A 16,896-nucleotide genomic window follows, 5' to 3' on the forward strand; every position below is an offset into this window, starting at 1 on the left:
TAGCTCCTAATAGCATTGGCTCTCAACAGATCTGCTTGCAAATCAAGCAGAGGGCATTTAAGGGAAAAGGAAAAGAGATGAAATTTGAATTAATCAACTTTGAGTATTGAGTCCTAGGTTCCACACAACGAAACCACAATGAATTGTTTGGATGAGTTATGATGTGGAGAGTGAGTGTGGTTTTTCCAGTCTATAGCAAATGGGGTGTTTTCTTTCCATACCAAATTTTAAAAATGTGTACATAGATGTATATTGTCCAAATTGCAGCTTCAGTGGAAATTTTAATAAATAGCATAAATTGTTACTTAATCTGTCTATTCCACTGATTTTCTGTGGTTTGGAGCTGAACCATGCCAAGGACTTTCTCCATTACCCTGAGTAATCAAATTATTATTTTTTTTCTCTTTGGAGCTAAGTTACTGTGGGGATTAATAATTGGCTTTACATTTATTCAGTTTTAAGTGTATAAAGCAGTCTGTCCCTGGAAGTTAAATTTCCATATAAAGCCACATAATATAATATTCTTTACCAAGAAGTTGTAAGCAAGATGAACTAGACATTCTTCCTCAAATATGGATAACTCCCAATGGTCTACTTTGCCTACATTCTTAGAAAATATTATTTTTACACACATCATCAAACCACATATAGCAATAGTGGCTGGTACTTCCTATTTAAGTAGTGGTTTTTATTCTTTTATTTCATAATTTAAAATAAAAAGTCAAAAGTCCTTTACAAATTTTGTCTCCTACTATCTGAATCTTTACACTTACTCTGTAATCATAGGAGCGTCTGGGGTCCTCATCACAGTCAATCACTTCAGGTGCCATCCAGTATGGTGTCCCAATGAAGCTATTTCTCCTCCCATTAATTCTGCTCACCTGGGCACTCACTCCAAAATCCACTGCAAAATTCATTTGTCAAAATAATTAATGAGTAACAAAAAGCTCAATAAGTTATTGCTTTAACTTGGAAAGCCAATACAAAAGCCACAATGGATAACAGATTTTCATTCCAGCCCAGCAAACTTTACCATGAAGTCTACTCCAGTAACACTGGGAAATAGGCTTTTGCTGGTATTTATGTTGGAAAGAGATTCAGCAGTGCTATTATAAATCTACAGTAGGTTTGGCTGAATGTTTACCATGAATATTAAAAATAAAGTTCCATCAGTATACCCTAAACCTCTGAAGTGATAACATATGTAGTGTTTGGACCTGCCACCAAGCTGGAAGAAGACCAGCACTATAAGCAACATCTAAGAAATCAAAAACTTATTAGTACTTTATTAGGAAGTCTCACTCATGATGTTAGAAAGTCCTACTACACTAATAAAGAAAAATAAATTTATGCTAAAATTTAGTTTAAGTTCTTCTACAGATCTTCTGAATCAGATGCAAATATTTAGTGTGGTATCCATATCTCAGCTTAGACTATTAAAGTTCAGTCTTCTATTCATCTGTGGGATATATTATATGAAAATATTTAGTATGGTATCCTCAGAAACAGACAGAAAAAAAGGCTAAAGTAGACTGGGGTTATTTAGTCCAGAAAAAATAAAACATGGATGAAAAATGAAGTAGATTTTCTAATTTAGAGTGGTTTCCAGGAATCTAGAGGATGGCTAACAACCCTGACTGAAAAGTAGTTTAAAGAACTTAGGAAAAGAAAAGAAAAATTAAAAAGTTAAGAGTTTAAGGCAGTGTTAAAGGAAGGACTAATAAAAACAGTGTCAACACAATGTCCATAATACATGAAAATCATTGGGTGTTGCACAATCTCATTATCTAGATACTTTTTTTTTTTTTTGAGAATAGGTTACATCAGAGTTCAGCATTCTCACCACCCCTGAGGGCCAACTTTAAGGGCCAAGAAATATCTATGAAGGCCATAAGCTTATATATGACATTCAAAGAAGAAAAGGAAATGAGCAAAGACTGGAAGAAAAGAGTGATAAATGGAAGAAAACGGGAAAAAAGAAAAGCTGAAATTAAAAGTAGGGATGAGATCCCACCAGTGGCATCATTCATTTTTCCTTACTGACTTCGGGACCAGAATATGAGGGTTATTGATCAGTTGCGACTGCAATATAGTCATTGTCCAGTCTCTCTCCTTTCTGTTACTCCCTTTGGGTTTTGCTTCTTCAACCTTCTCCTTATAACTTGTCATTTAAAAATATTGTGGGATCTAAGAAATCTAGAAACCAATGTCTAAGGGTTATATAGAGATAAGAAGCCTGAAAAATTTTAATCCAGTGCTAAAAGGTCTCTCCTACAGAGTCGAGTACATGATCTTTAGTGCAGGGACTTTGTGACAGCTTTTTCAGAGGCTTTTCGCTTACTTACAATTTCTCTTCTGTGATGCAGATGATAGGGTTGGCTAGCAACTTGACCCAAATATATGGGAACACTGCCACATGTGAACACAGAATGTAGCTGTGTGACATACTATATCCATGCTGCACATTTCACTGTGAGATCCAAATGACCCTCGTGTATTTTAACACAGTGTCTTAAAATTCTGTTTCTAGCTTTTTAGCTTTTAGACACAAAAGAACAATACATTTACTTCAAATTACTTTTAACTTACTGCAGGAACAATTATTACCACATGCTTCTTCCACAAATATTCAGTGAAAAGCATTCTTAGTGAAGGAACAAAAACTCTATTCTGGTTATATTTATTTGGCAGGAAAAATGGGAATGATCTTAAGATCATGCTAGAGATATGGTAGGGAAGCCCCTGGTGGCTCAGACGGTAAAGAGTCTGCCTGCAATGCAGAAGACCTGGGTTTGATCCTTGGGTCAGGCAAATCCCCTGGAGAAGGAAATGGCAACCTGTTCCAGCATTCTTGCCTAGAGAATCCCAAGGACAGAGGAGTCTGGTGGGCTATACTCCATGGGGTTGCGAAGAGTTGGACACAGCTGAGTGACTAATAAACACACACACACACACACACACACACACACAGATATGGTAGGAAAGAATTGATATGATTAAATACAGGATTTGATGCCAGTGATTTTATGTTCTATATCAATGAGGTCATCTGCCATTAAATAGTGCTGACATTATTTATATGATATTATTTAGAAATCCACCAACAATATTTATTTTAAACATTAAAGAGCACAACATATTGTTCCCTGTGTGCCTGTGAGACAATATAATAATTACTTTCAATTAATTATACCATTCTGAACCCTGGAACTGAAAGCTAGAAACTCTGGATTCTAGATTTCTAATTCCGAATTTGATTTGGATATTACTGGAGCATCATTTCTAACTTATATCAGTTCTTTAAATATTTGAGGGAAAATTCCAATGAAGTGATTTGTGCTTAAGTAAATTTAAAAGTTCTTAGATATTCTTTGGAAAATATGGCTCTGTAATGTGGAAGAATTGTCTTTTTGTTTAATCCTTGTTCATGATACACTACTTGCACATGGTAAACACTCAATTAAATTGTTGAAATAAATATAATAGCAGATCCCACCAAGAGTACTGGAGTGGGTTGCTATGCCCTCCTCCAGGGGATTTCCCTGACCCCAGGGCTCAAACTCGCATCACTTGTATCTCCTGTATTGGCAGGCGGAATCTTTACCACTGAGCTGCCTGGTAAGCCCAACAGAAGATAAAGCAATGACCAAAATGTAAAACTCCCATTTCAAAACTGTTGTTCTCAAAATGATTTATGAGAAACAGTTAGGTGCATCTTTCTCTTGTCCCACATCCCTTCCCAAACAAATTTTCAAATTTTGATTTATTTTGCAGGCAGGGACAACATAGTGTAAATAAGTAGAGGGGGATATTAGTGACATGAGAGAAAACAGTAATCTTAAAGGATTTTTCTCTGTTAAGATATTTTGGGGTTCATTTAAAGTATTACAAGAATAAACTTACCTAGTTTTACTTCAGCATTATGAGTCAGTAGCACATTTTGACCTTTGATGTCCCGGTGAATTACACGGTGTGAATGAAGATGAGCTAAGCCCTGCATATACATACATATATACATTTATATAAAAAAGCAAGATCAATATATAGTTTTTCTCTTTTTCTGGTACTGTTTTTAGCATTTTTGGAAAGACTTGTGGTAAGAAAAATGGCCCAGATTTGCATTTTTCAGACAAAATTCTTCTTTAGGCTGGAATTACTACAACCAGTTCCCAGAAATAGTACTTTCAGCTATAAGGAAAGGAAAATAAATCAGGACACCCATGAAAGAGAAAGAACACCAAAAATTAATACTTGTATATATTGGGCCATTTACCTTCCTTTCTAGTCTCCATTTTTCCAACTAACCACATGACTAAAGACCTGGATATCTGAACTATTGTAGCTCAGCCATTGTTTTACTCTACTTATCCAACCATTTGTTTAGTCCAAAATATTTTCAAGTCAACCTTGTAAGGCTGAGAATTTGGAGGAATATGGAAATTCACTTTAAAGTACTTGCCATTTGTATTGGTTTACCATGCTGTCTCCAGACCATTCACCACTAAAACTAACCCATGCCCTGGTTTCAGTAAGATTGCTCTACATACTAACAGGAGATTAATAATAGAAATAACAGTAAAAACAATATCAATTGAGTCCTTATTCTTTGTCAAGCACTGTGCTAAGCACTTTACATGGAGTCAACTCTTAAATCCTTACAGCAACCTTTTAAGGAAGATGCTAATTCCACCCCAAATTACAGGTGAGGAAAATGAGATTTGAAGAAATTAAGTAATTGACTCAGGGACACACAGCTAATACATGACGAACCAGAATGTAAACTCAGTCCAGAATTTGCACTCTTAACTATATACACTATTACCATGAGTGAATCCAGTTAAGACAGCATTCTAATATTTTATCAGCGATGCTGTTCAGTTCTGTTAACATCCTTCTTGGGTGACTCTAAGCACTTAAGACACAAAGAAAAATTTGAGTTTGGTAGATCAAGAAGACTGTCATTTTCATCCAATTTGGTGTTCAAAATAAGGAATGTTTTAAAAGTTAAGACACTGTTTTCAGAGAGGATATCTGTCTGCAAAAGAGTTGTAGATGATTTGGAGCTATTGAGTAAAATGGATTTCTCAGCCTATCTTAATCTCCAATGATAGTGCTATGCTTTAAAAAAAAAAAAAAGAACTCTAAAAATCACAACAGCTTAACACTCTAAGTTATTATACCCATGATCCACCAAACACTGTAGTCTGACTCTGAAAGAGCCATTAAAAGCCATGATTTGGAATGACATTACATCAAAGCTGCTTTCTCTAAAGCCTTTTGGTTTTTTTCAGTATCCTGATCCAGAAGTTTAGAATTTTTAAACCATCCTATATGAGCAAGTATAAGACACACTGTATATATTACCCCCAGGTTTTTTGAAGGCCGGGGCAAATGACTATATGAATGCTCACCTGGAGGATTTCTCGGCAGATATAAGCAATCCAATCTTCCTTCAAACTCTGATTTCTGGTCATTCTCACTACATCAGTGACCGAGCCTGCTGCACACAACTCCATCACCATCTGCAGGGAAGCCAGCAAAGAAAGTATCAAGACTTAGAAAGTAGTTCTCTGAAAATATCTGGAGAGTTTTAGTTCATATGGCTTACATGTATATGTTATGTTTAGACATTAAGATACTGCAAAGACTGGCTCAATTGTCTGGTAGGAAGCTAGTAGAATAAAAAGAACTGAAAAAAAAAAAATCCAAAGATCTCTGGAGGGAGAGAAAGGAGGTACCACACCAGGGATTTTTAAACCAGGAGGTGGGATTTGAGCTAAGCCTTGAAGGATAGGTTGTGTTTGGATATGCTCAGAAAGAACATTCAGCTTATTGAAAACAGAATGAGCACACGCCTTTAGAAAGAAGCCTGCACAGGGCTAAGCCTGAGTGATGACTGGAGTAGCACAAAAAAGACAGTTGAGGGAATAGTTTGCAGGTGGAAAAACAGGATATGGAGGGTATCTCGAAACAATTTACACTTAAGCATTGACTAGATTTGTTTTTACTGTTGTTTTATTTTCAAGTTTTAGAATATTTTCCCCAAGATACTAGCAACATACAACCTGAAGGGGGAAACTGTCAGTTCCATTACTATAGGGCAATCTTTTTCCAAATAAACTGCTAAGGAAAGTCTATTTTAAGGCTAATATTCTGACAGCGTCTCATTCAAATTTTACTTCACTAACAAATGCAATTTTTCAGGAAATTTGTTTTTGCCACTAATGCATCAGGAGCCTTACTAGCAAATTTGCTTTCATATATTAGCTAACTAGAGGACTGACCGATGTGAAGGAGAATCTGCCTATTATAATCAATTTCACAAACTTCTCTTTAAGCGCAGGTTTATGCACTAGTGCCAATGTCAAATGTTAATACTACTTTGTCAGTAGAACAAGACATGCCTTTTTAAAAAAACTATAGGTAAGATAATTATTGCCATAGATGAAAGGAAGTAAAAGGATAGACCCCAAATCATGAATATTTAAAAGGTATACCTTATTTCCTTTTGGAATGCTAAGATTTTCCTTTCAGAAAATTACTTCCTTATTTTATATTTGTTCACAATTGATATAACACAGAGTCTTTTCCCTGAGTACACTATTCCAATAAACGAAGATAAGAAAAGCAGCCTAACAAACCAGATAGTACAGATAAAGCACAAAAAGGTTAATTTTCATGTCTACTACATCAAATGGTTACAACATATACACTGTGGTAACGGAAGAAAAGGGGCTCATTTTGAACCATGGCAAACATGAATTAAAGTCATTCACTAAGGTGAACACTGGAAAATCTTGCCAGTATTACCTGAGTCAGAAGAGTTCTACTATGAAAAGAATGTACGACATTCTCATTTTCCCGAATTTGTATGCACAGTGCATGGCTCTACATTATAAATGGCAATTATTTTGTTATTTGCTTCCTATGTGTTCAGATTTACACAGGAAAGAAAGTGAATGGTCCCGGGAAAACTCTCACCTCCACAAATAACTTCTGCATGCAGTGCCTATTTATCCTTCAGATATCAGTGTAAGAAAAAGTTTTTCAAGGAAGAGTTTTCCTTTCCCTAACTTAGATTCCTTTGTTATTTGCCCACACAAAAGCATGTTACTTCCCTTCTGACCAATTATACATTTATTTGTGTGACTATTTGATTGATATTTGTCTTCACAAATAGACTGTAAGCTCCAGTGGGCCAGAGCCACGTAAATTCAGCTTATGAATGTATCCTCAGCATCTAGGAGAAAGCCTGGACACAGATAGCTTTTGAATGAATAGATGTTATATGACTGAATTAATTGAGCACTGAGAAACATATCTAATAAGTAGACTGCCATACTGTCAAGAGTAAAAAAAAACTTGTAAAAATATATTTAAAGACAAATGCTGCATGCCCCTGCCAAAAGGAATTTTAAAAAAAAAAAGTAGCTATGAAAAATGCACAGTGGTATTTAACAAAATTTGAACTGGCATTGGCAGAGAATAGAGGATTTAGTTAACTGGACATTTAGGAGAAAATAGGTTTAAACTGAAGATCTCTAAATTTGAGGGTTCTCAAAATGTGGTACCCAGACGAGTATCATCAACATCACTTGTAAACTTTTTAAAAAGTGCAAATTTGTGGACTTCCTACCCTAGACTAACTGAATTAATAACTCTGTGGGTGGGGCCCAGCAACTTGTTTTATTAGGATCTCCATGAAATTCTGTTTCAGGTTAAAGTTTGAGAACCACAGCTTCAATTCAATCCCTTGTTGAAACCTTCCTATATTGCCCACTATCCTGCTTCCTAAAAGTTCACATATAAAATGTAACAGAATCTTTCTTTGATTCTTAAAAATTTTGAAAAGTCTCAGGTATTATTTAAAAAATACCACTCTTAACTTGGCCTAGAAATGCAAGAGAATGTACACTGACCCCAGATGATGATGTTCTAAATATTCCTTTTTAAATAAAGATATACTTGATTGAAGCTAATTTTCTTGTGGTTTGATTATGTCTCCTATGGGAGAGGGCAGCAACAATTCTGGTAACTGTAGCATGGGTTTCAGTTAGCCTTTAAAATTTATAGCTCATTGATTTGTAATTCATGATACTATAGGCATGAAGCCTAAGAAAAGGATAAGTCAACTAACCATTTAGAAAAACAGTTTCTAGGAATTATGTTTAAAGATAATTGCACTTAGCAAACACTTAAATTGCACTCATATACTCATTCCAAGTGTGACTTAGAATACATATTTATTATTCAGTCATTGGGCCCAAATCCATCAGGTAATCTCCTTAGCTTTATCTTTAATTTATAAGCAAATGTATTAGCTACATAAAGTTAAAAGCAGCAAATCTCTATTTGAAAAGAAATATGTTAGATATTTCCAGTATTCATTTGAGTCTTCTCACATCTTACCCCTGAACCCCTTGCCAGTCACTTAATTTATTTTTCCATATTTTATCACTCCCATTTCCAGAAATTAGAGGACATTTTTTTTCATACTACTTTGAGCAGTTGCATACTTAAGTTCTTCTGTAGGTGCACAAAAATGACATCTCATTTATGGAAGTATATGTTCTGAAGTGAGACTTAGTCTAATGCAATAAGATCAAGGTAACTAAATACACACCCAAAGTTGATGCCTCTGGCCAGGGGGACTCAGCTTGAAAAATGCACCGTAGAAGGACACAATGTTCTTGTGGAAAGAGTACTTCTTCAAAAGGTTGAGTTCAGTCCTGAGATCCTCTTCTTCATCCTATAGAATAAGGATAGTAAAATTCCTAAGCTATGCCACTCAATGACTATGGTATCCTAAGCTATAGTAGATCAAAGAAGGAGAATCGTATGGCAACCCTTTATACCCTGCAACAATGTGTTATAATAAAATCTCAACTAGAATTCTCAGAAAGGAGATGTGGGGTTAACTGGGAATTTGGGAGAAAATAAAGGTCAATTGAGTATCTTTTAATTCAATGGTTCTTAAAGTATGATCCTTGGACCAGCAGTGACCACTGTATGAAGTTTGCACTAAATGGAATCACCCAATTAAACTGAAAAATTCAATGGTTTTAGTATATTAATAAAATTATTCAACCATAAGAACATTTTTGTCAACCCAAAAGGAAATCCCATACTCTTTAACTATCACCCCCAAATTCTGCCACCACATCCCAGCTTCAAGCAACCACAAACATTTTTTCTATCTCTATAGATTTATCTATCCTTAATATTTTATATAAATGAAAATAATATAGTATATAAACTTTTATGACTAGTTTGTTCCCCCCCCAGGGTTCATCCATGTTGTAATACATATCAGTATTTCATTCTTTTTTATTTACCATCCATCAACTGAAAGTTATTTCTACCTTTTATCTAGTATGAATAATGCTGCTATGAACATTCATTTCAGCTTTAGAGTAGATATATATTTTCATTTCCCTTTGGTATATACCTGGGAGTAAAATTGTTGGGTTAAATGGTAATGCTATATTTAACATTTTGATGAAATGTCAAACTGTTTTCTATAGTGGCTATACCATTTTACATTCCCAAATGAGTGATGGTTCTCATTTCTCTATGCCTTCACCTCACACTCATTATTTTCTTTTTAATTATTATAACATCATAGTGGGTGTAAAGTAATTATCTCATTGTAGTTTTGGTTTGCAATTCCCTTAAGACTGATGGAGTTAAGGATCTTTTCATTGGCTTACTAGACATTTTATGATCATCAGAGGCGTGTCTAATAAAATATCTTTGCCCCTATTTTTAAGTTTGGTCACTTGTCTTTTTATTATTGAATTGTAAGATTTATTTATATATTCTATATATAAGTACTTTATAAGATATGTGATTTGCAATTATTTTTCCCCATTCTGTGGCCAGTCATTTTACTTTCATGATAGTGTCTTTTGAGACACAAAATTTTAAATTTTGATGAAGTCCAATTTATCGATTTCTTGATTTGTTGTTTGTACTTTTGGTGTCATATCTAAGGATCTCTTGTCAAATCCAAGGTCACCAAATCAACTCCAATCTTTTCTTCCAAACATTTTATAGTTTTAGCTCTTATATTTAGGTTTTTTATCCATTTTGAGTTAATTTTCATAGAAAGCAGGGGACCAATTTCATTCTTTTACCTGTGGATATCTAGTTACCTCAGCATTATTTGTTGAAAAGTCAAGTCTTTCCCTATAAATCGTGTTTTCATTCATGTTGAAAATTAGTTGGCCACATATATATGGAAATAATTCTATTTCACTGATCTATATTGAAAAAGCAAGAGAGTTCCATAAAAACATCTAGTTCTGCTTTATTGACTATGCCAAAGCCTTTGACTATGTGGATTACAATAAACTGTGGAAAATTCTGAAAGAGATGGGAATACCAGACCTCCTGACCTGCCTCTTGAGAAATCTGTATGCAGGTCAGGAAGCAACAGTTAGAACTGGACATGGAACAACAGACTGGTTCCAAATAGGAAAAGGAGTACATTAAGGCTGTATATTGTCACCCTGCTTATTTAACTTCTATGCAGAGTACATCATGAGAAACACTGGGCTGGAAGAAGCACAGGCTGGAGTCAAGACTGCCAGGAGAAATATCAATAACCTCAGATATGCAGATGACACCACCCTTATGGCAGAAAGTGAAGAAGAACTAAAGAGCCTCTTGATGCAAGTGAAAGAGGAGAGTGAAAAGGTTGGCTTAAAGCTGAACATTCAGAAAATGAAGATCATGGCATCTGGTCCCATCACTTGATGGCAAATAGATGGGGAAACAGTGGAAACAGTGGCTGACTTTATTTTGGGGGGGCTCCAAAATCACTGCAGATGGTGACTGCAGCCATGAAATTAAAAGATGCTTACTCCTTGGAAGGAAAATTATGACCAACCTAGACAGCATATTAAAAAGCAGAGACTCAACAAAGGTCTGTCTAGTCAAGGCTACGGTTTTTCCAGTAGTCATGCATGGATGTGAGAATTGGACTATAAAGAAAGCTGAGTGCTGAAGAATTGATGCTTTTGAACTGTGGTGTTGGAGAAGACTCTTGAGAGTCCTTTGGACTGCAAGGAGATCCAACCAGTCCATCCTAAAGGAGATCTGTCCTGAGTGTTCATTGGAAGGACTGATGTTGAAGCTGAAACTCCAATACTTTGGCCACCTGATGTGAAGAGCTGACTCATTTGAAAAGTTCCTGATGCTGGGATTGAGAGCAGGAGGAGAAGGGGACGACAGAGGATGAGATGGTTGGATGGCATCACTGACTCAATGGACATGAGTTTGGGTAGACTCCTGGATTGGTGATGGACAGGGAGGCCTGATGTGCTGCAGTTTATGGGGCTGCAAAGAGTCAGACACAACTGAGCGACTGAACTGAACTGAACTGATCTATATGCCTATCCTTATGCTTCTACCACGTTGCCTTGATTAATTGAATTCTAAATTTTCTAGTTTGATTTGTCCTATAATTTTAAAAGATATGCTTAAATTCATTATTTTCCTAATCACTACAGTGGTAAATATGTTATAAAGCTATCAATCCAGTGGTCTGAATTCCTAGCAGCTATAAATTTCATTTCATTGTAAATATAAAAAAGCTCTCCTACAGCATCTATAAAAGTTCAATTTATATAACCTTTTCAGGAATACTCTCACTGTACAGAGTGAGATATATTTGCAGTATGTGAAGAAAAGAAGACTTTTAAAGATAAAGTTAAACTCCTGTTCTGAAGTCCAGTGAAAAAGGATACCTTTGACTTATTCTGGGCAATGAATTAGAACAGGGCCCGCTGGCATTAAAAGTAATTAATGGGTGAACCTCTAACTATCTTTAGTTATCCCCAGCATTTCCCTCAATTAACTTGACTTGACAATCTTGAGGTAGTGGAAAATACATCTGTAGAACATTTTTTAGCATTTCCCTAGGATTTTTCCAGGGGATTTATTCATAAACATTCAACAACTATAAAACAAATCTAGACACCTGAATGTCTTTGGAGGAGGGGATGGAGCCTTATTTCTCCAGCTGGAAACCCCAACAACAGGATTTGCATTTATTGTGTAATAAAAGCATGAACAATTAAAACAATCACCTGTAGCATGAGAATTGTATATAAGTTCAGGTTCCAGTTTCACCCTAGCCTCCCAGGGAAGCTTGGTTGATAAGTTGCCTTCACATACCCTTCACCTGTTTAGCTAAAGGCTGATCCTCATGGCTTTCATTCTTGCCATATAGGACCCTTAAACTTTCTGCTTCCCTTGTGATGTTGTTATTCTTTGAAATGATAACAATATTTGCCATCATATAGAAATAAATCTTAGGAACTAGCAATTCTAAATGTAGAGGGGTACTCTCAGTTTCTAGCAAGGCACCAAGGTTCTGCTGAGAGAAATATGAACTCATAAAGCCTGCAATAAGCAAGAATGAGATGGTAATGTGAGGATAAGAACACAAAGAACAGGTTAAAGAGAAGCGCAGCCCAGATTGAGTCCTTCAACTTGTTTGGTAGTTTGATATCAAAGAACTTCCTTTTCTTTCTGAGTTAGAAACCTCATGTCCTCAAGCAGGAAGAGAACAGCTGGGCTCCTGGCAACTATGTAGTTGTATTTAACTATACTTTTATTCTAGTCATTGGGAAAGTCGCTCAGTCATGTCCAACTTTTTGTGACCCCATGGACTGTAGCCTACCAGGCTTCTCAGTCCATGGGATTTTCCAGGCAAGAGTACTGGAGTGGGTTGCCATTTGCTTCTCCAGGGGATCTTCCCAACCCAGGGATCGAACCCGGGTCTCCCGCATTGTAGGCAGACGCTTTACCCACTGAGCCACCAGGGAAGCCTTATTCTGGTGCCATTTTACCTATGAGAAACCTGACGACTAGAGAGATAAAACCGTTTTTCCAAGTACTTCTTAGCTATTTAGCAGTAGACTTGGCATTGGAACTCATGTTTCTTGACTTCCACACTACTGCTATTTTTGTAAACCCCTGATTAATGAGATGTGTGTGCAAGTCACAAACTTCTTACCCCAAAGGATTCAGGATGATTTAGAGATGCTAACTGGCCGATCAATTATTTTTCTTACTAAAACATATAATCAGAGAACTCAAAGCTCCCCACTAGAAAAAACTTCTAAGAGTGGGTCTCCCACATAAATGTAAACTCCCCCAAAACCAATAAACCAAGATCAGATATGTTTGGAAAGCATTAGTATGTTTGCCATTCTCAATTAACAGGAAGTTGAGCTTGTGAGAAACACATAAGTACATTATATCCATCAGGCCAAGTGGGTAATTTAAAACTCTCACATATATCCCGGTAATATGATGCTATAGCATTTCCTGGCTCAAGGCCAGTTGATCCCAGAGTGGCCTGAATATCCTGCTTTTTGTCAAGAAGAGGCAGCTCAGGATGCCAAAACTTGCATTGCAATTTCACCCAATTCTAAAATCTAAGTGTTTTTCCCTATATAGAAAGACTTCAGAGAGAGTTTGGAGATGATCTTCAAATGAATTAACACAAATATTTGATAAAACCAGAATTACTGAAACAATTATAATTTTCATACCTGACCTTTCACAGCTTCTTGATTAACATAAGCATTACCTTTTATGTTTAGATATGCTTTGTCTCCCAAGAAACACTGTAAACAAAACAGGAGCCCAGTACTTTTAAACTAATCATGAAACTGTTTACCAATATCTTCTTAATATAACTAGAAAGTTCTTCTGGATGTGATTATTAATGGAAAAGCTTATTTTTAAATGAGTCTGGAAGCATATTTATTAAGATACAAAAGGTTGAAAATATTTGAATACTAGATAGCGAACTGCAGGGGAGAAAAATCAAGAAAAAAATATCAGTTATATTGTTAGAGCAAAATTCTATATTTAGGCCCCCAGAGTATTTTGATAGATCACTAACATCTAGATCATCAAGATCTACTGAAAAAGAATTTCCTTTGCCAGAGCTTACTCTAGAGCAAGCAAATTATCAGAGTAATAGCGACTGCTCTGCAAGGCAGTTAAAAAGTTTCAGGTAGAAATCACCTTCCCACTCCTTCATGTATTCAAGTGCTATGCCAGATGTCTGAACACTCAGGCTGGGCAGCCTGTTGGTTTGCTGTCTATGACTGTTCTCTCACACATGAAAAGAGTAGTCTTCATTGGGCTCATACATGATGGCAATGTCTCTAAAAATCTCGATGGGGAAAAGCTAGTCAGTCCAGAATATCATGTAAAAGGTATGAAAAGAACCTTGCCGAGGCCAATTTTAGACTTCCCTGGTGGCTCAGTCAGTAAGGACTCTGCCTGTAATGTGGGAGACCTGGGTTTGATCCCCCGGTCAGGAAGAACCCCTGGAGAATGGCATGGCGACCCCCTCCAATGTTCTTGTCTGAAGAATCTCATGGACAGAGGAACCTGGCGGGCTACAGTCCATAGGGTTGCAAAGAGTCGGACACAATGAGTGACTAAGCATATAAGGCCAATTTTAGACAAAATTCACTCTTGTTCCCATCATCTCTTTTGTTATTATTCAGCTAGTGGGCTATATCTGCTGTGAATTTACTTAGTCCTTCATCTGCAGTCAACACTTACCTGTTCAGGGTACCATTTCTTCTAGGTCCTACTTTCCGAAAGATGCTAGTGTTCAAATATGATGAATGAATCTATGTCAGTACATTAAAAACATATATATCACTTTTAGGCAAGAAGAGTTTAGTGGTGGCCTTCTACAGATAATGATACAATACAAAGGGATTAGTCTAAAGTTGAAAATTAAAGGAAAGATGGCTTGGATGCTAATGAAGACTTTCAGTACTCACACTGTATCTCCAGCCGACAGACTTTTGATATTTATTCACTCTCACTCGTCTTCCTATTTCAGGTAAAGGGGTCTGCAAAGCCAAGAACAAAACTTTATTAAATGCATTGGTACACTCTGAAAATGATTTATTCTTGAGTACTTTGTGCTTAAGTACTAAATGAAAGAGTAACATAATTCCTCTCTCAATTTACACTAATAGTTTTAATTAGAAAAATCAGATTCTTATATATATAGAAACTTGGCAAAAAATTCATAGTAACAGATTTAACTGCCATTTATGGAATATTACAATTTGATGATTGTAAAGTGCTATTTCCTCTAACAAACAAGGTAATTGACACTATCTATGGGCTGAACATAATTTTTAACTGTTTCAAGTCAGAGTATCTAAAACGTAGATTAAATGTGGGTCAAAGTCTGTTAAGTGGAAAAAAAGGGAAAACGTATTTTAGAGAGTCTCACTCAAAGAGTACCAAGCTGATTATTTGGAAGTCATGGTTTACAGGGTAAAATAAATCCACAACACCTCAAAATTCATTTGACATTTACTGATGAAACAAAAAAACATGTAACTCTTTGAACAGTTTCAGCAATTCACTTCCTGCACAAATTGGAGAAGAACAGTTTATGGCATTGATAACAATTCAGTGACTATGTACACTTTTTCAAATATGATATTTTAGAATTTTCTTTTAGGTTATAGTGAAGTGAAAATATCTTGACCTTTGTTATGCCCATGCTAATATTATCCTGAGAAAGTGAGGTACTCATGCTAAAGAAAGATGACAGAAATCAGGGCTTAGCATAATCTATGACAATATATTATGACCCATGACACAGCTTTATGAATGTTAGTCAGAACACTGCCAATTAGACTCTCTCTTGTGCATCTGTTAAAAAATACATGAAAAAAAGTGCATCTCAGACAAGTTCTTTTCCTTCTACCTGTCACTGAAAACGTAATAGCCTGAGTTTTCAAAAGGAATTGTTGGGGAGGGAAAGAAAAATGATAAAACACAGAGGAGTAACACAATATTAGAGGAAATTTACAGTTTACTATGCCTGGAAATAGATAATCAACTAGAAATAGACAGGAATATGGATTTTTTCATCTTTGTAAAATACAAGAATATATAGGACTTTTGCTGCGATTATAATTTTCATGTGTAAATGTAATAAATCCATAAAAAATAACATACTAGTGATATACAATATAAAATTATAAATATAATAAATGCAAATTAAGATAATTATATATAACAGTGATGCAAAACAAAAATACAATATTTTCTGAGCTGTTTATCCCGAGACAACAATCTACTAAGCAACAGAATACAGACAGGATGTAATATTACCTTACGAGCATTCATCACTTTCACAGCTGTAAATGCACCGGTCTTTTCATGGAGTCCCTGAAACATAAGATAGTAATAAACATTGAGTGCTGGCTATATAATCCAGCAATCAAGAAGTAAAGTAAAAAAATATTAAAATTAAATAAAATTAAACACTGTAGTCTATTATGAAATATAAAGTATTATAGAGAGATGAACTATAATGTATTATATAAACTAAAGCATCCCAATGAAAAGTAAAAATTTCAGACTGGAGATAGGGAAAAAGGAAATGTTTTATTGAACGTTTTCCAACTGATTATGTGGTACTATGCAGACAGATATTTCTATCGAACTTCTCTTCATATACTAAAATAAGTTTTTTCCATAATTATCACAGATAACAGTGACAAATAATTAACTCAATGGCCTGTAAACCATTTAGTGTGTCTCAATCATATGAACCATGGATATTTAGGAACAGAAGTTCTGAAAGATTCTTTATTGAAAACCCTCTGAGTTCTAAAACTTGTATTTATACAAAATGCAAGTAACAAGTTACAGATTTATAATTTTCAAAAATGAGCACAGAGGTTGGGAATAAGAAGACTTCTTATTTTGTAACTAATGCCTTTTAAAGTATTTCAAGCTGAAGTCATAGAGAAAAATCAGTCTGATATTGATATGAGTAAGGCTGGAAGTTGAAACAGATTTTTTTTCCCTAGGAGACTGCATTCT

The 16,896-nt window shown here is 35.5% G+C and overlaps 1 protein-coding gene across 1 annotated transcript in view; it reads right to left on the reverse strand.

Moving 5' to 3' along the window:
- Positions 1–16,896, reverse strand: part of NRK (Nik related kinase) — a 122,339-nt gene that overhangs the window by 50,305 nt on the left and 55,138 nt on the right. The window contains exons 3-8 of the mRNA XM_052663616.1: positions 16,180–16,236; positions 14,823–14,894; positions 8,624–8,749; positions 5,412–5,522; positions 3,904–3,994; positions 774–904 (exon numbers count right to left, since the gene is read on the reverse strand). Coding sequence (XP_052519576.1) covers positions 774–904; positions 3,904–3,994; positions 5,412–5,522; positions 8,624–8,749; positions 14,823–14,894; positions 16,180–16,236 — 588 coding nt within the window. The remainder of the gene's footprint in view (positions 1–773; positions 905–3,903; positions 3,995–5,411; positions 5,523–8,623; positions 8,750–14,822; positions 14,895–16,179; positions 16,237–16,896) is intronic.

This window comes from Budorcas taxicolor, chromosome X (assembly GCF_023091745.1).
Source record: "Budorcas taxicolor isolate Tak-1 chromosome X, Takin1.1, whole genome shotgun sequence".
In the NCBI taxonomy this organism is placed as follows: domain Eukaryota; kingdom Metazoa; phylum Chordata; class Mammalia; order Artiodactyla; family Bovidae; genus Budorcas; species Budorcas taxicolor.